General features: G+C 39.4%; 1 protein-coding gene across 4 annotated transcripts in view; it reads right to left on the minus strand.

Annotated features, from left to right (window-relative positions):
• The window catches only part of LOC127619191 (extracellular sulfatase Sulf-2-like), a 246908-nt gene that overhangs the window by 38985 nt on the left and 184685 nt on the right, over positions 1-23238 (minus strand). For all 4 annotated transcript variants that reach the window (XM_052091991.1, XM_052091992.1, XM_052091994.1 and 1 more), the window contains 4 exons: positions 19934-20173; positions 13773-13924; positions 12656-12825; positions 5034-5184 (listed from right to left, as the gene is read on the minus strand). In XM_052091991.1, the coding sequence (XP_051947951.1) occupies positions 5034-5184; positions 12656-12825; positions 13773-13924; positions 19934-20173 (713 nt within the window). The remainder of the gene's footprint in view (positions 1-5033; positions 5185-12655; positions 12826-13772; positions 13925-19933; positions 20174-23238) is intronic.

Raw genomic sequence — 23238 nt, forward strand, 5'->3', positions numbered from 1 at the left:
ATTGAAAATTTGTGGGCAGAACTGAAAAAGTTTGTGTGAGCAAGGAGGCCTTTAAACCCCTCTCCGTTACACCAGTTCTGTCTGGAGGAATGGGCCAAAATTCCTGCAACTTATTGTGAGAAGTTTGTGGAAGGCTTCCCAAAACATTTGACCCAAGTTAAACAATTTAAAGGCAATGCCACCAAATACTAACACAGTGTATGTAAACTTCTGACCCACTGGGAATGTGATGAAAGAAATGAAAGCAGAAATAAATCATTCTCTCTACTATTATTCTGAAATTTCACATTCTTATAATAAAGTAGTGATCCTAACTGACCTAAGACAGAGTGTTTTCTATGATTAAATGTCTGGAAATATGAAAAACTGAGTTTAAATGTATTTGGTTAAGGTGTATGTAAACTTCTGACTTCATCATGGTATATACTGTATCAAAGTACCATGATGTTACCATCAAAACCCATCACTGAACCATGGTAGTGTCACAGTACTTGTGTGTAAGGAATGACTTTAAAAGGAGACTTTTTTTTTTAATGAGGGATCATATATATTTCATTTTGTTTTTATTAAGTACTGCCCTTAAGAAGCTATTTGACATAACACATCCTCACATATATTCCACAAGACAAAATAGTAACAAAATTTACACACATGATCCTGTTCAGTTTACATTCCCTTGGTTTTTATTTATTTTTTTTTTATCCCCTTTTTCTCCCAATTTGGAATGAAAAATTTCCACTACTTAGTAGGTCCTCGTGGTGGCACAGTTACTCACCTCAATCCGGGTGGCAGAGGACAAGTCTCAGTAGCCTCCGCTTCTGAAACAGTCAATCCACGCTTATCACGTGGCTCGTTGTGCATGACACCACGGAGACTCATGCTATTCTCCGCAATCCACACACAATTTACCATGCGTCCCATTGAGAGCGAGAACCACTAATCGCAACCACAAGGAGGTTACCCCATGTAAATCTACCCTCCCTTGCAACCGGGCCAATTTGGTTGCTTAGGAGACCTAGCTGGAGTCACTCAGCACGCCCTGGATACGAATTCACAACTCCAGTGTTGGTAGTCAGCGTCAATATTCGCTGAGCTTCCCATGCCCCATTCCCTTGATTTTTAATATTATGTGTTGCTATCTCGACGATCAATGACTGTTTGTGTAACTGTTCATGAGTCCCTGCTTTGTCCTGAGCAGTGACGATGTCGGCTTATTGTAACTACTGTGCAATTATTTGGTTTCTCAGCATCTTCTGCACATTTGAGATCCAGCTTTTGACACTTTGGACATTTCACAATTTCTGCACAACTATTATTTATGCTCAAAAAGGCAATACATTAAGAACCAATGGGTGCAAACCTTTGAACATGATGATTTGTGTTAATAAAAGTACATTTTGTGTTATGTAGCTTTTGAAGTACTATATCAAAATATGATCTTTTATCTCTTATATGCTATTTGTAAACATTCTGAAAGGGGTGTGGAATAAGTAGATTTTACCAGGAATTGTACTTTTTAAAGTAGTTTAATATTTTCATACTTTTACTTGAGTACATTTTATAAGCTGTCACTACTTTTACTGCACTATTTTCCCACTCTATTATTTGATACTCTTGAGTCATTTTGTGTTATGAAAGCCTCAGTCCCCATTCATTGCAAATGCAATGGAAAAAAACGATTAGTACAATTGTTTGAAATGTCTCCTCTTGTATTCCAAGGAACAAGAAAGGGATATATGGGTTTGGAACAGCACGAGGAACAGAATTTTGGGTGAACTTTTTCATTAAAACAATTCTAAAAGTTAGTTAAAATCTGAACCGTCTGTGTTTGCTGCTTCCCTGTCCTGATTTTATTTGTATCCATCAATGTGATTGGCTAGGGAGAGTTTCTTGACTCCCGTCAAATCAAATCACACACACGTAAAAAATCTGAACGGCGGCTGTAGACCTGGCACCAACTGTTATGGATGTCTAGAATACCTCAAGTAAGGTTTAACACATGAACATCTACGGCCGACGTGAAAGGGCTTTTCGCAGTAATAAAGACCAATTGCATGACCGTGTCATGTGAGTTTTTCTTGCTCAAACCTGATATCAGCATTAATTCTGCCTCTAATTTGAAGAAACATTTCGACAGGAGTGGATTATGACTAGCAAGGGCCCCCCGGTCCGATTATCTTTTAAAGCTGATCGATTTTCATTGATTTAAGTCTCTTTTAATGCTGGTTCTGTTATTTACAGTCAGATTCATTTAAACACACAGCACAGATGTGGTGAAGAACCTGTCAACCGAAACACTTTTGCTGAACGGCCACTGTTCTTAAAGAGACAGTACAATTTTATCATTTGTTATACATAATGTAAACTCAATGTAAATACTACAAATTATGCATACAAAATGCATATATTTAAAGGGGCCATAATCATTTATGAAATATTTTAATTTCATCAAACACTTTAAATATTTAGGAATTTAACAAATACAGAAGGCTCCCACACTATCTATGCATGGGTTTGGTGAAATTCAGCAAATAGTTATGTCAGTTTTGGCTCATGCTGCTATATCGTTTTGAACTCATCTGAATGATGGGGTGGGTTCCATTCAGAAGTGATCATCTCTACACCCTATTTCCTTCAAAGACTTTACCCTCCATTGTGAGAACTTAGAATGGCTGAAAGGGGCTCAAAAATAGTGGTCATATTTGGGGAAATTCTGTTTGGAACAACCCTACAGCTTGGCTACCATTATTATTCTTCCATTGAAAAGCCCAGCAAAGACATCATTTAAGCCTTTTCAAAGTGTCCAAAAATCCCCTAGAGTACATTACATTGACAGAATATTTTAATAAGCAATGAGTCTGTTTTGAAATGTGGAATTTCAAACTTCAACTGTCAAAACTTACAAAAAAGCCCTTTAATCTACTTGAAGATGCTCTCTTTCCTTCTTTCCTTCTTTCTCAATATTATTTTTTTTTCCCCCAACCACCTAAGCCAAGATATTTTATTATTTTTATTTTTTTTTTGTAATGCAGGGCTAACATGCAGGTATAGCAATGAATAGTTTAATAAAGGTTTGTGTTCGACAGCCCTTTTATACAAAGAATAAAGCTTAAACATATAAAGCCTAACATATGGAATAATAGAAAATTCTATTTTTTAAACCTATTTTTCTATAAAATAATGACATTTTAAGCACATGTTGCTTTAATTCAATAAATACTAATTTAGAAAAATCAGTAACAATATAATAATTTTTCCTTATCAAAATCAGCAAAAATTTTGCATGAAAAGATGAGTGCATCAAAATATGAAGGTAGCTATTTTGTAAAATTATTTGAAAAGGTTTTCTACTTCAAGAAGGGCATGGAAACTTTCACCAGGCAGCGTTATAAGATTAAAAAATGGCTCAAAAATGTAATTAGAAACAGGAAGGCAAAAGGGTCCTAAAGAGTGCTGGGGGCCCTCATAGTCACAGGGCCCTGTTTAGGGGGCCTTGTATAAGCTGTGGGGTCCACATAATTAAGCATATACAAATGGCCCGGTGCATAGTTCATCTATGCATTTCAAGATACATTTTCATATTTCTGCTTTCTAGATTCTATGTGTATATAACTTACTGTAAAACAGTTCAATGGAAAGGAGGAGGCGAGAACCGGCTTGACAATATAAATAATAGTTTCATGAATAAATAAACCAAAAGACACAAACACACACACGGGACAGACAGCTGCCCGTAAACGTTCTCTCTCTGTTGCACCACCATCCGCAGACAGCCTTTATCCCTCTCGGAGGCTTGATTAGCCTGATAAAAGTCCGGGTGTGTAAAATCACGACCCGCCCTGCGCCCTCTGCCCTGTCACACTTAGCCTATAATTTAACTATATATCACTGAGATTATTGGGTTGCTGTGAGAGATTAATAAAATTTTATCTATAGGGCTGTGTCATAAAAAGATTTCTATGTTTATCGGGAAAAAAACATCTACATCCTCTATATCGATAATAAACTTTTGGGTAGTTTTCTATATTTAGCCTAAGTTCTACATCTAGACCAGGGGTGTTCATTACATCGATAGTGATAGCAAGACCACCACTGATTGGCTGATCTAGATTTTTTTATTTCCTGCCGTGATTGACAGGCGGCCAAGAGCGCTAATGCGAGTGCGCCTAAACGATCAAATATATTTCATAATTCTGCCAATGCCCGTTTTGATGAGGTTTTAATGTAAACACAGTCGGTTATGTCTAAAGTGAACGTAAACAATGAGATAAAAAGTGTGCGTGTGCAACATTAACAAGGAAATGAGAAAACCACTCACTACTTTTGCCGGAATAACTTTAGTAGCTTTAAAATTATTCATGTAATAGAATAAAACAGTGACATTTTTAATAATAATATTTTTTGAAAATATTAATTTTTTAATAATACTGACACCTGATGTAGAGAGTGTGTTAATTGGTGTAATAAATTACCAGGAAAGTAGAAATTAAAAATGAGAACACAAATATTTCTGGGCTTAAAATATACTAAAATAGAAACTAAATAATATTTGTACACTTGTTGTATAATTTGGCAAAATGACAGCTTCATTGGAAATGATTCCCAATAAAAAAAAAGTTACATTTATCTTGATTTTTCTTTGTTACCTTAAAACATCACTTATGACACATTTCATCTCAAGCATGCTCTTCTCTGACACTTTTGTCGACTTGGTTAACAAGTAAATGAACTTTTGGGGAAACAATTTATTGGGGTCAAAATTGTTTGATGTGGTGATTGATTTTTATTCTACTCTTTGTTTTGATTTTTCATAGTTTTAAATAAGTCAGTTTTAATAAAAATCAACCCCTGGGACATGAAACTGCCTAAAGTTGATGAAACACCCATGTTTAACTATTTAAATGACGAATTGATCATAGGGTTGGGTTAGGGTCAGTCTGTTGTCATTGCAATTATCTTAATATAAAAAAAATTTAAATGAAATTTATTGTAATTTTAGATAGCCAAGTAAATGTGTCTTAGTGTGTGGTTACCTTCTCCACGCTGTCATCCACGGACAGCAGGGTTTGCAGTCTCTTCCTCTGCAGCATGTTGGTGAACTCCATATGAATGGGCCTCATGGCACCGGTATAGCGCATAATCCAGTGTTTGTCCGGATTAGGGGCATAGTTATAACTGGGCGTTCTGAATGAGGAAGAAGAATAGTCACAGTCAGTGGACCTCGTGGAGCATGACTGAAGGAAATCCAAAGTTTTCAGAGCTTCTTCAGTTTGTCATCTTTAATCTACTGGTTTTGGAGTAAAGCAAGCATAGACATATTGACAGCTGAGATGTGTCTGTGTGAAGGTGTGAATGTGTTTGTGTGTGTGTGTGTGTGTGTGTGTGTGTATGGTTTGAATTACAAATGACAGCAACCAATTCCTCTCTCTTTCTCTCTCGTCGCCTCAAAAATGACAAATCACAATTTTACAGACTCACGGTTTCTTGGGTGCTGACTGACAGATTGACACTCTGTTAATATACTGGGTGTTCAACCATCATTGAGAGGTAAAGAGATAGGGAAGAAGTGTTTGCTAACTCCTCCTTTCTCTTGTGACAAGCTTGAGAGGCCTATTAGAGCCAAACAGCACTTATACGCTTACTGCCTTTTACAGTTGTGATTAAAAGCACCCAGCTCTAATGTTTACAGCCATTACTTAAAGCCCTTCTACAGACAAATCAATATGAGCATCATCTCGCTGAGATGTTGCTGCCTGGCCTTGTTTTAATGGTGCCATATATTTACACTGATAACAACAATGAGACAAGGGACGATGTTGTCTCTCTCTCTCTCTCTCTCTCTCTCTCTCTCTCTCTGGTGTATCTGTCTATTTCTTTATCTGTACTGGGACCTGAAAGGGACCATGTGAGCCTAAAGATCTGCCTACATGGAATGCATTTTAATGCTTTGCAGGTGCATAGACGATTGCTAGATTGACACTGCTTTATATGTATCAATTCCAAGATGTTATTGGTAACACTTTAAGGGTTCGTTCACCCAAAATGGAAAATCCTCTCATGATTGACTTACCTTTAAGCCATCCTAGATGTTTCTTTGATTACTTTCTTTCTTCAGCAGAACCAAAGTGAAGATTTTTATAAGTACATTTCAGCTCTTTTCGTCCATACAATGGAAGTATACGGGTGCCATCCGGCTGCTGGCTATTTGATGATCCAAAAGGCATATTTAGGCAGCATAAAAGTAATCCACAATCAATCAATTAATGGCTTCTGAAGCAAACTGATACATTTGTGTAAAAACTAAACAATTACAACTTTATTAACTGTAAAAAATGTGGTTCCTGCCATCAGTCGTCGCATCAGCGATGTAAGCTAATGTCAAGCAAGAGTGATTTCACTTCAAACAAGAATACAGTGCTGGCAGGAAGCAACGACTTAAAGTTAAAAAACGTTTAATCATCGATTTGTTTCTTAAACCAACCTATAAGTTTGCTTCAGAAGACATTATTTGATCGACTGGAGTCATGTGGGTTACTTAAATATGACTTTTGGACAGTCAAATAGCCAGCAACCTAATGGCACACATTCACTTGCATTGTATGGACATACAGAGCTGAAATGTGCTTATAAAAATCTTCTCTTAGGTTCTGCTGAAGAAGGAAAGTCATACACATCTGGGATGACTTAAAGGTGAGTAAATCATTAGAGAATTTTCATTTTTGGGTGAACTAACCCTGTAACATAAATGTTTAATATGTTAAGGGTTAATAAAGGGGTTCATTAATAACTGATAGTTCATTTACAAGTGAATTATAAATCAATGATATGCAGTTATAACAACATGAATAAAAGAGTGACTTTCATTCAACACTTGGCAAATAGCTAAACATGCTATAACATGTTTAATAAATTATCGTATTCATACTTATACACACAAATGTCCATATTCATGTCAAAATATACCAAAAATAAATTCTAATGAGATTAAAAAAAGAGATTTTAATATCAGTGAAGGGTTACTAATGTTTATTAAGTGTCATTCAGCATTTATAACACGTGACATAACATATTTATAACAATTCAATTCAATTCAATTCTATTCAATTCAATTCAATTCAATTCAATGGGCTTTATTGGCATGAAAGTTTCAAAAACAATGTTGCCAAAGCATCATATAGAATAAATAAAATAAAATAAAATAAAAGCAAAACACATTTTGTCCAATAACTTGGACAGTATAAAATCTAATTATTAATAATATATAAATAACAGCAATATATAAATTAGTATTATTATTTATTTGAACATATCACATCACATATAACAGCTCTCTCTCTCTCTCTCTCTCTCTCTCTCTCGCTCTCTCTCTCTCTCTCTCTCTCTCTCTCTCTCTCTCTCTCTCTTTCTCTCTCTCTCTTTTTCATTGTCTTTATTGACTACTAGCACTGAGCCTCTAACATAATTCCACTTTGAAATAAAGCTGCTCGCTAGTTTCGGGTTAAATGTGCTACAATGTGCTGTTGTTGCCAGTTCCTGAAACTCTGCTTAAAATGAGTGTTTGGAAGAACATTTTAAAGTAATGATATTTTCAGAGACAGGAGAAGAAATGTTCTAAACATTAATGTGTACAGCATCTTCAAATTTCAGTGGACGAACAGTTTTCAGAGCTTTAATTAAGCCCAAGATGATCTAAGAAAGCAATGGCACTCCAAGCGCATGTTACCATTTCTCCTCAAGCGAAAGTCTGCAGCAGATATTTAACCACAAATCAGCTTGAACCGCAAATTACAGAAGTGTGAAGGAGACTAGTAAAGGGAGTCAGTGCCAGCGCTCTTTGGATGAAACAGCTACACACTTCAAACACTGCAATGCTCCATGTGTGAGGGCGGACATAGAGACCTGATGAATGCATGCATCACCTTTTATTAATCTCTATTTTGTGTCATTGTTTCATTGATGCAGTGAGTATACTGATATATGTTGAAATGTAAATGCATAAGTAGAAAAGCTGAACTAAGTAGAACAGGGAAGCAGTTTTGTAAGTAGTCCATTTGGGTGCATAATATCCTTTAAATCCTCTCAGAACTGTCTTTCACCCTTTCCCTCTCTATTTCTCAGTTCATATTGTATTTTTTCCCCATTATTCCCTCCATGACAAGAGTGACAAAAATGAAACAGGTGCAGCAGGATCATGCACCAATGGGAACGGGGATTTTCCCATTGAACAATAGCGTTTGGCAAGCAAGTACACGCTTTCCTGAATATCCGTGAGGATTTGGACAATGTCTCTCAGTGGTCCCGTGCCAGCCCGAGGGGCAACGAGGGGTTAATGAAATACAGCACTGTATGAGGACAAGGAGCGGAGAAGATCAGGACTAGCAGGAGGCCATTAGGGAAGGTGCCGGTTGGTTTGCAGTGGACTCAACTGAAAGAATGAAGACGGTCTCTGGAATTCTTCATGGAGCATTAGAACAGGATGCAGGAATTCAGCGGGATTCTCCACTGAGAACAGTGGAGTAAGACACAGTGTATTCTGCACTGCTTTTCAGCAGTGAATCGACAGCACCACAGCAACATCAATTATCGTGTTGTTGGCTTGTAGTCTGAATTGTGATGAGAAATAACTGCAAAACAACACCCCTTTCTATTGTGCCGTGTTCACTGACTGCACTCAAAAAAACATGCAGCATGACTAGTGTTGTCGGAATCACAAAAGAATGACACTTATGAGCCAATTTCTTTGATTGATCGCACAAAAAGACTTATTTTTGTGGGCTGAATGAATTACGAAACACGAAGTGCAGCATGATAAAATGCAGTTTTCACTTTACCACATTTCATACACAGAAAGACAAAAGCCAGTAGTATTTAATCACTTTCAATGTAAAGTCAGCACTTGCACAAAATTCTAAATCTGTTTTTGTGCTCAGAACGAAGTGCTGTCATTACACTGAAATTAAAGTAAACTAGAACAACCATTTCATGAATGAAATCTCCTCTACATAATGAGCATTTCTTATGCACAATGCATTTTATGGCATGCTGAGTCACCAAATTGAATGTACAAAAAACATTTTGGGGATGAAAATGATTTTGTGATCCAGTAAACCCCTTTTGTGGAACAAAATACATGTTTCATTCGCAGAAGGAACATTTAGTGACATGCTGGGTGCATTTGCGTCATGAAAGGAGTTTTCTGTTATCCACGAAATGAAAAGTACATTCACCGTTATGTCCACGAATTGGAATGATGTGTGGAGTGCAGGTTTTTATTGCTGGGGACAAATGACATAATTTACAGCAATTATGGTACGATAAGACAGGTGTCAATGTAACAGATAATGACGTGAGAGAATCATTACTTGTGTGTTTATGCCCAAGTGCAAAAGGGACTGGATTAGCAAAATGGTGCAAGGCTTTGTGTTTTTATTGGTGAAAAAGAGAAGACACTGTGAATTCTAGACACAAACGCTGGCTTAAACTGTAACTTTGAAAGGATGATGGATGTTTTATGTAAGCCAAAAAGTGGGCAGGATTGCATCTTCAATTTTATCTACTGCAACCATGGATGAAACGCCTGTTAAATGAAAACATCCAAAAAAATCTTATCACACACATTATATCTGAAGAGCTTTCCATCAACAAATCATAAAATAAATGGTATCTGTTAATGTCTTTTGGGGCTGTCATCAAATTGTCTTGAGAAATAGTGAACATATGTGACCATTCTGTCCCTTAAATGTCTGATTTCATTTCCTATGACAGAAATATATCCAGTATCTCTGTCTGTTCTTTCTATTGCTCAAATGCTATATGAGATATATGAGATATATGAGCCGATATTGTGTTTTTTTTTACTTAGAGACACAGGGCTCTATTTTTGTTACTGCACTAGTAGTTTTCCACTACTTTTGTGACATTATCCTTTTGGATGTCTTAATAAACTTGGGAATTATTTTTTTTCATGATGTTGGCAAGCAGTCCAGGCCCTGAAGCAGCAAAGCAGCCCCAAAACATGATGCTCCCTCCACCGTACTTCACGGTTGGGATGAGGTTTTGTATTCGGTGCCCTTTTAAGCCACGCATATTGATGCATGTTCCTCCCAAACAATTCAAACTTAGGTTCATCAGTCCACAAAGCATTTTCCCAGTAGCGTTGTGGAGTGTCAAGGTGGTCTTTGGCAAACTTTAAACAAGCAGCATTTTCTTTTTGTTGGAAAGCAACAGCTTTCTTCATGGTGTCCTGTCATGGACACCATGCCTGTTTAATGATTTCTGTAGTACACGCATGTTAACCAGTTCCAATAATTCCTTCAAGTCCTAAGCTGTCACTGTAGGGTTCTTTTCTTTTTACCTCATTGAGCATTCTGTGGTGTCTGAATCTAAATCATGCTCTTTTCGAGGTTTATTAAAAGATTAAAAAAAAAGAAAGATGTGGAAAGGTGTGAATCCTCTGTAGGTACCTGCTGTTACTGTCACAAGTGACCCAGCAACAATGTTGTTTATATTTTTCCAATCATTTCTATAAAATTCAGCATGAAACTACTCAAACACTCATTACTCCCATAGACTCGCATTGCAAAAAATGTAAGCGCTTGTCAGATAAATGGAGGATGGCATCAGTTGCTAAGATAGGATTGGTCAGAAACACTTTGAAGGCGGGGCTGTTCATTAGAGGTTTTGTTTGCTACAATAAAGCTAATTTGTGAAGAACATCTGTTTGTGCTTTCACACAAGAGCTTTAGAGACCTGAGTAAGTTTGGTTTGTTTGGTTAATGTGGAGGCACCAGTAAACTGCACCAAAATCTTTCTAGCAATCTTTGGAATGCTATCTGGAAGCCATTTGCAGTCATGAAACTACAGCTCCTATCTACTTGAATGGGGAAAGCCCAAAATCTCAAAAACGGTTGGTTTGATCCAAAGAACTGTGCTTCTGTACCCCAGATAATGCCAAAAAAAAGAAAAGAAAAGAATTCCGACTTGTATAGCTAAAGCGCATGTGCATTCTCGAGTTTATTGACAAGCAATGTTTGTATCTAAAAGCTGATTGTCTCTTTTACCTGTAAGGCGGGAATTCTACATCCATTGACCGTTGGGTTTCAATTTCTCCCATTAATTTTAATAGAAGTGGCCGTCTCTGCTGAATAGTCTCTGACCGCACCTAAGTCTGCTTGAAAAGGTGGCCGTGTGTACGGTTTATGTAAACCCTGGTACAGTTAGCAGTTGATATGAAAGCAATCCGTCCTAAATCACTGAAGTGATTTACTGTTTAAAATGATTAGAGACTAACGTTATATTCTCTGCTCTGTCCACGCACTGAATAAATTAATAATAATAATAATAATAATAATAATAAACACATTTAATTGAGCTGCTCTCGCAATATAAATGTAATGACCCATTTTAGGGGTGATCAAATTACAACTTAAATTCAAACAGAGCTATAGAAGCATATCTTCATATTTAGAATTAATCTGTCCTATTATGTGAACATCTAAGAAGCTCCAACGTTATTGTTTGACATTCTTTGAGGATCGAGTCTTGTTTCGGCTGGTCAGACCCCCAAACAGAGTCTTGCTGAGAATCCAGCATTTGCATACTTACATGAACTATGTTTCTGTCCTAAGAATGCTTGATAATCCAGATTATACAATCAGTGCCTATGTACCGGTGTGTTGTGAAGTTGACTAATGACAAGGAACGAATCAGCTGTGGACATCTGGCAAGGGGTTTCTGGGATACATAGAAACGTGCATCCAAAGGCTGAATTTATGAGGTTACTGGGTGCACGTAGAGTAGACAAAGAGAACTATAAAATGAGATTTTGAGATTATTTGATCAACATTGAGAGAGAGAGAGAGAGAGAGAGAGAGAGAGAGAGAGAGAGAGAGAGAGAGAGAGAGAGAGAGAGAGAGAGAGAGGCATCATAGAGGTTTTGTTAGGCAAATCCAGCTACCTAAAAACAACATCATGTGTAGACAGGATTTAATTGAGGCTGTGTATGCATAAAGGATGCAGAGATTTCACTGCCATGCATGTATTCAGGAGTGTGTTTGTGTGTGTGTGTGTGTGTGTGTGTGTGTGTGTGAATGGCAGAATGGCAGTGTTTCTCTGACAGAGGGATTACAGACCCTGGGAATAGCAGAGGATTTTCATGCTGGAAGGACAGTAATGGAGAGATGAGATGAACAGAGAGAAAGAGAAAAAGAGGTCTGATACCAGCTGGCGGGCAATTAGCAAGAGAGCAGGAGAAAACGACAGATAGATAAAAGTGTGAGTGTGTATATATTAGTTTGAAGCAGTAAGGGCTGTTTCCACTTTAACAACTCTATTGAGTAGCACTTGAGTGGTAGAAAAAGAGAAATGGGGAAGATATGTCAGTTGAGAATGTTATGCAAGAATTACAGCTGTCCCTCTTCTTTACCACTGACTGAATGTGAACATCTGTGTGTTTCTATTTTTGCTCCTTTTAGGAATACACAAGTAGAACAAAACTGATGCTTCTGATTATGTGCCAACAGAACTGTCCAGAAAACCTGAATTCTGCAGGATTGTAATGCCTGTCAAGTTCTACACATCCACCTTCTCTTAATTAGTTCTGATCATAACACACAGATCGGTTTTACATGAAAACAGCATGCTTGTTTGAACTTACATGTGCTGTGATGCATTGGGGAAGGCGGTGGTATACTGAGGGGCTGAATCCTCTGGGCCATGAGGTGCAGCATGACTGATCACCATCAGCACAGGTCTGTGAGGGTAGATCTTCTTAGACATACGAAAGTAACTGATGCTGTCGTTGGTTATGAGATCTGTCAAGTAGTCCTGCAAGAAGAAGTGGAAAATGAAGATCTGATTAGATCTGATCATTACATCATCTACTGATTATGTTTGATCTCACAAGTTTACATTTGAATACCCAGACAGCATCTTGGGACTTTTTTCTGCACTGATTTTTTGGGGAAAATATGCCGAATTCTGAAGAATGGATTTAAACATGGTTAAATGTGTTTAAGGAATAGTTTACAAATAACTTAAAATTCTGTCATTCACATACCCTCATGTCATACCAAACCTGTACGACTTTTCTTGTTTTACAGAACACAAGAGGAAGAATTTTCACAATGGCTTACGTTTAAACTTACGTTGTTCATGTGAAAACTTGGCTGTTTTTGGTTTTGCGAGGTTTATACGCTAGCCACTGTGAACAAGCTTCTCTCAAGGTAAACGATGACTACATTTTCATTTTTGGCTGAGTTATCCATTTAAATGGATCTGAGAATACTACACTATCAACAATAACTGAAAATATAATAAAATCATCCAAAATGTTGAGTAAACGACTTTGTGCATGATGGCCGTTCCAATTTTTCCGAAATATGCAACGCTTTCTGCATAGTTCCACGAGCGCTGTTTCCATGTAAGCCTGCTCATAAGCAGACTTTTCTGTTGTTAGAGAGCTTGAATGCCAGCCACTGCAATGAATGGTGAGAAATAACAGAAATAACAAAGAGAGGAATCTAAGAAGAAATAAAAATGCAGCGATGACCTCTGATATCTGACACTAAGCTTTGAGAGACAGCCAATGAGAGAGTGGGATGGGGAAGTGGTAGAGTGGGGGAGACAAACAGAAATGGTTTGGCTATAAATCAGTCTAACAAGACTATCAATCAAACTGCTCTAGAATGGATGGAGACATGGAAAGAACTGAAGGAAAGAAGAACAATGAGAAAAGAGGGGGTTCCACATCATTGAGCACCTCACATACAGACCTTTGAGTAGTCAAAGCCATGTTTCTCTCGGATGCCGTTCCTGCAGAGGGTGTAGTTGTAGAAGCGGGAATTCTTTACCATGGCGACCCACTCCCTCCAGCCCGGAGGAATGTATGTACCATTATACTCGTTCAGATACTTCCCAAAGAATGCTGGGAAAATACATACAAAAGAGAGCATAGCTATGATTGAGGGCCATAATTAAACATAATTACATAATTAAAACTAGTGTTGTCACGATACTAGAATTTCTAACTTCGATACGATACCTTGAAAAATATCGATATTCGATACCATTTTCGATACCACAGAGAAAAAAACTGCCACAATATTAAGAGGGTAGAACTGTCTAGAACATGACAATGAGGTATATTTTACATGAACAAAATGTCCTGAGGTATTGCACTTGTTCAAAAGCCTCTCAGATTGCCATACATTCAAAAACCAATAAAGTGCAAGTAAATAAAAAGTGCAATCTTTTGTATTTCCAAGTCAAATCAAATCCAATCTCAATGTCAACAAAAGATACTTAAACGTCAAGGGGGGGGTTGGGGTTGACTAGCTTTCATAAGGTCTCTCGCTCTCTCCCTCTCTAGCACGCGCTATGTATGTTGTGTGCGCGCTATCTATGTTATGCGTGCAGTATGTTCTGTCTCGCATGTGCGCTATAGATTCCGGGAGATTTGAACTAAATTGCGGGCATCAGGGAGAAGCTATCAATATGCGGGAGACTTCCGGGAGACTTCGGATGTCTGGCTTCATATCAAAAATATTTCCAGATAGCACTCCTGCTGTGTTCTTTATCAAACAAAACTGGTCGCGGGGGCGCCGCATGCACTCGCCATCTTTACATTCACTTCACTTTTGCTATTTAACCAGAGCGAATGAGAGGAGTGCGAGTGTGTGTGGTGTTTGTCAACGCGCCTTTGGAGAGAAGTGAAAGTGACAGCTCGGCTAGTATCGATACTTAGGGAAATTAGTATTGGTACCGTTCAGATATTTCAGTATCGATATTTATCGAAATATCGATATTTTTGACAACACTAATTAAAACATTTCAGTGTTTAAAGATTATGTCAATTGGTTTTACTGAGAGTATACTAGAGTAGACTTCTATTTTACTGTAGAGTTCTACAGAGTAGCGTAAATCAGAGTTGAGCATAATAGAATAGAGCAGAATAGAATACAGTAGAGTACAGTAGATTAGTGTAGATCAGAGTAGAGCACAGCAGAATAGAATACTGCAGAGTAGAGCAGGGTTGGGTAACTGGCGGCCCGCTGCATTGTTGAATACAGCCCGTCGGAGAAAACTGAGGATTCATTTTATTTCTTTGAAAAGGGGATTATGTAACGATTGCATTCAGCTTATGATGTAATTACAACTACTGACCAGAAGAGACTTTTTTAGCAGACCTGCTGATCACTGTAGGATTCTAGCATGCAACATCTCACACTTGCTCATCATTAATAAGGTCAAAGAGGCGTATATTATCAGAGATACATACACCAGAGCTGCTCTCCTCACAGATGTAAAGGGTAAATAAAATACAAGGGTAAAATGCATCAAAGTATTTATGAAATCCATGAAAGTTTCGCTTGTGCTTGCAAAAAACCAAAAAGTTGTTATCAGAGGGAGAAACTTTAAAGAAATGCATGATTGAGATACCTGTCTGATTGTTGAGAAATCTTGCGAATAGAGAGTTCTCAACAGAGTTCTCTTACTCAGGGGACTGTTTGGTCCATACATGTGTGCTCTGATGCAAAAATGTTTTGTATTAATGCACTGAAATGTTATGTTCTTGTATACAGTATTGTTATTGCTGATAATAATGGTTTTAACTAAAACCTATGAGCTATTTTATGAGGTGAGGTTGAAAATGTTGTCTGTTCATTTTCATAAGTCTGAAGTATATTGCTTGTCAATTGAACATGAATTTGTACATGTGAATGGCGTGTTTTAGTAAAAACGCAAGTTCCAAAATATATACAGTATATATACATATATTTGTTATAAATATAGGTAACAAAATCTTTAAAAGATCATCGCATTAGTAATGCGATGATCACCCAAAGATCACCCAAAATAATGAGGAAATTGAGTAAAGGGGTGAACATTGTTAGAGAGCAGATTTGTAATTCGGCTTCATGGTAGAAAGGAGAATTTTTTTTTAGCCCTCACCACCTTCAAAGTTGCCCATTCCTGGAGAAGAGTGTTTTAGAGTAGAGAAGATCAGAATTGAGTAGAACAGAATACAGTATAGTAAAGCACATCAGAATACAGTAGAACAGAATACAGTATAGTAAAGCACATCAGAATACAGTAGAGCAGAATACAACACAATACATTACAGTAGAGTAGAGTAGAGTAGAGTAGAGTAGAGCTGTGAAGAGGCAGGCAAAGAATGAGGATCTAAGCACAGCTTCAATAAAACAAAAGATATTTTTTTATAACTCAGAACATAACAAAAGCACAGGAAACCAGGCAACCACAGAGCATCATAACACATCTGAGAACTGACAAACTAACTGGGGGAGACAAGGGCTTAAATATACAAGGGAACAAACAAGGGAACGAGCAACAACTGTGGAAACAATCAGGGGAAACCAATCATAAAATTAAACTACAAATGACTACAAAACTAACAGGAAACAGGAACTAAACAAGAATTTCAACATAAAAGCACAAAAACAAAAGACAACAGGCAATATGTGACAAGAGCAGAGTACAGTAAAATAGAGTAGCACATATCAGAGTAGACAAAAGCAGAATAGAACAGAAAAGAATACAGTAGAGTACAACAGAGTAGCATAGATCTGAGTAGAGTAGGGCTGAGAAGATAATAACAGAATAGAGCTGATTAGACCAGAGAAGAGCATAACAGAATAGAATACAGTAGAGTACAGTAAAAAGAGTAACGTGGTCTAGAGTAAAAATGAGCAAAATAGAATGGAATAGAGTAATTCAGAGTACTGTAGAACAGAGTTGCATACATCAGAGCAGAGTAGCGTTGAGTAGGGTATAATAGAGTTAAGCAGAGAAGATCAGAATAGAATAGAGCATAATACAGTAAAATAGAGTAGCGTAGATCAGAATAGAACAGAATACAGTACAGTAGATTAGGTCAGAGTAGAGCAGAATAGAATACAATAGAGTAGAGCAGAGTACAGTAGAATAGAATAGCATAGATCAGAGAAGAGTAGAGTAGAATAGAACAGGAAAGAATACACTAGAATAGATCAGTAAAGTTGAGCAAATTATAATAGAGTACAGCAGAGTTGATCAGAATATAATAGAATATAGTATGGTAGAGCAGATTACAGTAGAGTAGTATGGATCAGAGAAGAATATAACAGAATAGAATACAGTAGAGTAGAATAGAATAGCATAGATCAGAGAAGAGTAGAGTAGAATAGAACAGGAAAGAATACACTAGAATAGATCAGTAAAGTTGAGCAAATTATAATAGAGTACAGCAGAGTTGATCAGAATATAATAGAATATAGTATGGTAGAGCAGATTACAGTAGAGTAGTATGGATCAGAGAAGAATATAACAGAATAGAATACAGTAGAGCAGAGTAGAATAGCGTAGATCTTTTTTCCTTACTAGAATGAAATCAAGAGAGGAGATTGTGAGAGAGAGGATGTTGTTAAAATAGATTGGTTTGTTAAGTCGCTTTTGTTCTGTCTCCAATCACTGTCACATTTCTCCCCCAGTGGCATTCACAACCTGGTCAAATAATCATGTTCCAATAACTGAATTTTTCCAAAATGATTTTTATGTTGCCTGTTGTACGTAACACTGCAATTTCTAGGTGGAATGAACATTACAGGCACTAAAACAACAATTACTTTAATCCGTTTCACTCAAATCAAGAGTAAAACGGCAGATTATCAGTTAATAAATGCTTATTTTTCACTCTGTTCCTCACACAATGCTGTCTTATGACATATAAACACTTTCACTGTAATGCATGACTAATTTTAACGTTTGCATTATATAACCAACTACATTTACAAGCTTGTTAGTGTGTGATTAAATTGCGTGGTTGCTCAACTGATAGAGAGTTGCACTTGTGATACAAAAGACCGGGGTACAAGTCCAGAAGAGCACGCGAGTCAACATGTGAGTCAAAGTATCATAGAAGCAGCACGAAATTATGTGGTTGCTTCAGAATTTGTGTTTTTCATCTCATATTTGCTTTTTTTGACACAGTTGGTGAGATTTAGGTTTAAGGTTTAGGGTAGGGAGGTAGGTTTTGTTGATTAAAACCTCGATAGGGCATTAACCTTAAAAACCTCATCTGTTTGGGACGACATTTAGCTAATTTGTTTGCGCCACACAGTGGACATTTCACTTCGGAACTGCACTGAGACGTGTTATGAGCCATATAATAATTATAATTGCAAAAATACTGCCACAGTCATGCGGTGTTGGAGCAGAGTACAGTAGAGCAGAGTTGATCAGATTAGAGTAGAGCAGAATAGAACACAGTAGAGCAGAGTAGAGTAGTTTAGATCAGAGTAGTGCATAAAATAATAAAATACAGTAGAACAGAGTACAGTTGAATAGAATAGCAGAGTAGATTTGAGTAGAGTATATTATAGCAGAGCAGAGTTTATCAGAGTAGATTAGAGCATAATAGAATACTGTTGAGTAGAGCAGAGTACAGCAGAATAGTGTAGCGTAGATCAGAGTAGAGATGATCAGAGTACAGTAGAGCATAATAGAATACAGTAGATTAGAGTAAAACAGAGTTGATTAGATCAGATCAGAACTGAGTAGAGCTGAGCAGAATATAGTAAAGTAAAACCGAGTAGAACAAGATCAGAGAGAAGATCAGGGTTGAGTATAGAACAGAACAGAATAGAATAGAACATGGTAGACTAGAGTAGAGCAGAGCAGAGTAAAACAGTGGAATACAGTAGAACAGAATACAGCAGATTATGGAAGAGTACGGAAGAGTGAAAAAGTCAAACACAAACACAAAAAGAGTGGAGCAAAATAGAATAAAGGAGAAAACAGTTGAGAGCAGAGAACAGTAGAGAAGAGAAGAACATTAGTGAATTAGAATAGAATAGAGCAGTGTGGAGTAGAGTTAAGTACACTTTATTATAATGTGCTAAATGCTTTAAACCAAATGTTCATCTGACAAAATATAATGGGCAGAGAGATAGAAACTGAAAACACACACACACATGCACGCATGCATGCACGCACGCACGCACGCACACGCACACACACACACACACACACACACACACACACACACACACACACACACAGAAATAAATAGACAGGGAGGTGTGTGAAGATGGATGAAAATTTCTTTTGGAAATGTTACATTAGAGGGGATGTTGGTCAGGGGCTGGTCTTTTTCTTAGAGGAAGTGTGCTCTAATGGATCACTGTTACCACTAAAAGCTTGACTCACTGCCAAGTGTGTGTGTAAGTTAGAGCCTGAGAGAGAGAGATATGCAGAATATTCACAGCTGGTCATGGTATGTTTACATGCACATAGTAGCTTTGCACGATGTCTTTGTCACAAACAGAGAACATGCACACACACACACACACACACACACACACACACACACACACACACACACACACACACACACACACACACACACACACACAAGCACACACACAATCAAATACACAAAACCAACTAATACAGCCAGAAGGTTTTAGTTTGATTAAAATCATCTGTTGGAGACAGATTATGTCAATGTTCGTGCAAGAGTCTGTGAGAGTGAGTTTGAGAGAGTGTGTGACCTGAGGGCCTGTCAAACCAAATCTCTGATAAAAGTCAGTAAAAAACACAACAGACACACGTTTTTCAGCTCTGACAAATGAACCAGCTCTCAAAGCACAGAAATGAGAGATGTTTTATAACTCTATATAACACAGGTCAATTCAACATTCATGTCAGGTTATTTCAAGGGAGAGCTTATACACCATTATTCTACAGTATAGTGTGTCTATGTATATGTAGCTTGTGTGAACGTCCCCTTACTCTGCTCTGCTCTACTGTTCTAGAATCTACTTAAATCTTCTGTAAGCCTTACACTATACTCTATGCTACTACATGAGACACAAATAGGGTGATTTAGTAAGTATATGCATTGTGTAGGCACAAGTGTGTGAATGGTCTCCACCTGTCCTGTAGCCGGTGTTGTTGAGGTAAACTCCAAAGGTGCGGGGCTCATGTTGGGCCTGCCAGGAGGGCGAGGAGCAGTTCTCGTTGTTGGTGTAGGTGTTGTGGTTGTGGGCATACTTCCCAGTCAGCATGGAAGAGCGTGACGGACAGCACATAGGTGTGGTGACAAAGGCGTTGGAGAAGTGCGTTCCACCCTGTTCCATGATCCGCCGTGTCTTATTCATGACCTGCATGGAGCCTAAATGTGAGAGAGTGACAGAGAGTGAGACAAGAAAGAAAATATCTAATATACATCAAATATGCTCTACTAATTGCCCCAGATAACTAGGGTCTTTCTTTTTCTCTAACATGAAATACTAGACAGTGGCATTGTGAATTTTAATGCATCATGGGAGCTTGGTCACCATGCAATAACTTGTATTGCATTTGAATTATGGGTTTAATACCGTTAGATAACTTGCAATAAGATGCTCACGCCACAAAAACTACTTTTATGATACTTTTGGGTGCTTTTTTAAGCTATAAAGTGGGTCACTATAAAACTGCCATTGTCAGTATTGACAGCATTTTCATTTTTGGGTGAACTGTTTATTTAAATACTCATGGCGCAGCACATTTTCAGAGCATTTAGTGACTGGTTACATAATCTTTCTTTGCAAAACCATCTGTTTTCACTCTGAAAGTCACCTTTCAGTCTTTCTTCAATTTTCCATTTCAAAAATACACATACACACACTACAGCCAGATGGGCATAACTGATATGACCGGAGACAGGAAATCTGGTTCGATATGGCCTTTATCCACACCTTTACATGGAAAAAATAACAAAGAAAAACGTCTCGGTTACCTACGTAACCTCGGTTCTCTCTAGATGAGGGAACGAGTATTGCGTAAGCTAGTTTACGCTACGGGAAAGATTCATCTTTTCTGAGATATTGAAGCCAAAAAATGATCCTTAATTTTGTATCATTTGTCAACGCAGTGCAGCAACTGCAGACCTTGAGCGGGCTAGCTAACGAGCTCATTGGTTGCTCTGCGGCAACTGCTGCAGCCTATAGACGAACTTGCGTGAACTCGCGCCAAATGAGAGGCGCCCGCGCGCTCACTGTCCCAAAGTCCGCCAGAATGGCCGTGGCTAGGGTGCATATAAGTGCAGTTCATAGGCTGGAACCCTGGTTTTCATTGAATGAAGCGAAAATCGCTCGTGGCGCGAGCACGGCCAGCTACGCAATACTGCTCCCTCATCTAGAGAGAACCGAGGTTACGTAGGTAACCGAGACGTTCTCTTACGAGAGGTTCTCTCGTATTGCGTAAGCTAGCTTACGCTACGGGAACCCATTGTCAACGCCGTGCGCGCCAAGCATCCACTGCATGAGCCCCAGGGGGGTGAGGGGACCCGGAGGAGCCCTTGTGAGTGGGGAAATAATATTTGGCCGGCAAGAGTGCGGGTCAGTGTGTGTGTGATACATAAGCACATAGTGGGGAGGGAAAAACAGAGCGGCGGTGCCGGTCTGTGTGGAATGTGTCCCATTAGTGCAGCTCACCAGGGGAGCTGTAGCGTATTAAACCGCTAGTAGTTTTGCCTGTAGAGCGGGCACTTCCAGATTGTAAAATCTGACAAAGGTGGAGGGGGAAGCCCAGCCCGCTGCCACACATATGTCCTGAATGGAAATCCTGATGGACCATGCCCACGAGGAGGCCATGCCTCTGGTGGAGTGAGCCCTAATGCCTAACGGGCATGGCAGGTCTTTCGACGCGTACGCGGCAGCAATAGCGTCCACTATCCATCTAGACAGTGTCTGTTTCGAGGTGGCGAGACCCTTGGTGCGCCCTCCGAACGAAACGAAAAGCTGCTCAACGCGTCTGAAAGAGGTGGAGCGCGCAGTATACAATCTCAGTGCTCTGACTGGGCAAAGGAGATTTGTGTCGCGTTCGCTATCGGATGCTGGCAGAGCCGATAGGGAAATAATCTGTGCTCTGAAAGGAGTACCGATCACCTTGGGGACATAGCCGTGTCTAGGCTTTAAAATGACCTTGGAGTCACTTGGTCCAAACTCCATACATGCAGCGCTGACAGACAGCGCGTGAAGGTCTCCCACACGTTTAGCTGATGACAGGGCAGTCAGATAAACGGTTTTGAGTGAAAGGTATTTCAAATCCACGGATTCAAGCGGTTCGAAAGGGGGGGCTTTCATAGCTTCGAGAACTACAGAAAGATCCCAGATAGGAACCGATGGGGGCGCGGGGTTCATCCTTCTAGCTCCCCTGAGGAAGCGGATGACCAGCTCGCTTTTTCCCGTGACTGGCCGTGCAGGGGTTCGGCGAACGCCGCGACGGCCGCCACGTACACTTTGAGCGTGGATGGGGATCTGCCCTTATCCAACAGCTCTTGTAAAAACACGAGCAGTGACGACACCCCACATGTCCGTGGGTCCAGGTCTCTGTCGGTGCACCATTTTGAAAACACCGACCATTTGGACGCATAGAGTCTTCTCGTGGAAGGGGCTCTAGCATGTATGATAGTGTTCATTACTCCTTCTGGCAAAGCGACGGGTAGTCGTTGATCACCCACGCTGCAGCGCCCAGCGCTCTGGGTGGGGATGCCAGATCGTGCCGCGAGCTTGAGAGAGGAGATCTGCTCTCACTGGGATGGGCCACGGGCTGTCAGTGACAGCTGCGTAAGCTCCGGGAACCATGTCTGATTCTCCCAGCGCGGGGCTATGAGGAGCACCGAGTGACGCGTTTCCCTGATCCTCTGCATTACCTGTGGCAATAGCGAGATGGGAGGGAAGGCGTAAAGCGGGCGGTTGGGCCAGCGCGTCCTCGCTTTTAGAGAAAAATACTGGGCAGTGAGAGTTCTCTTCTGACGCGAAGAGGTCTATCTCTGCTCTGCCGAATATTTGCCATAATTTCTGGACTGTTTGAGCGTGCAGGGACCATTCCCCTGGGGGAACATTGTCTCTGGACAGTCTGTCTGGGCCGTGGTTCAGGTGGCCTGGCACGTGTGTCGCCCTCAGCGAGCGCAGGTGGCCCTGGGACCAACTTAGTATGCGTTTTGTCAGATGGAAGAGGTTCCTGGATCTGACACCGCCCTGACGGTTTAGATAGGATACCACAGATCTGTTGTCCGAACGGACCAGGACGTGGTGACCCTGAATGACCGGGAGGAAGCGCACGAGCACGTATTCGACCGCAATCATTTCCAGACAATTTATGTGAAGGAGCTTTTCCTGAACTGACCATAGGCCGAAAACCGGCGAGCCCTCGCAGACCGCGCCCCAACTCGTGTTGGACGCATCTGTC

Source organism: Xyrauchen texanus, chromosome 25 (genome assembly GCF_025860055.1).
Source record: "Xyrauchen texanus isolate HMW12.3.18 chromosome 25, RBS_HiC_50CHRs, whole genome shotgun sequence".
Classification (NCBI taxonomy): domain Eukaryota; kingdom Metazoa; phylum Chordata; class Actinopteri; order Cypriniformes; family Catostomidae; genus Xyrauchen; species Xyrauchen texanus.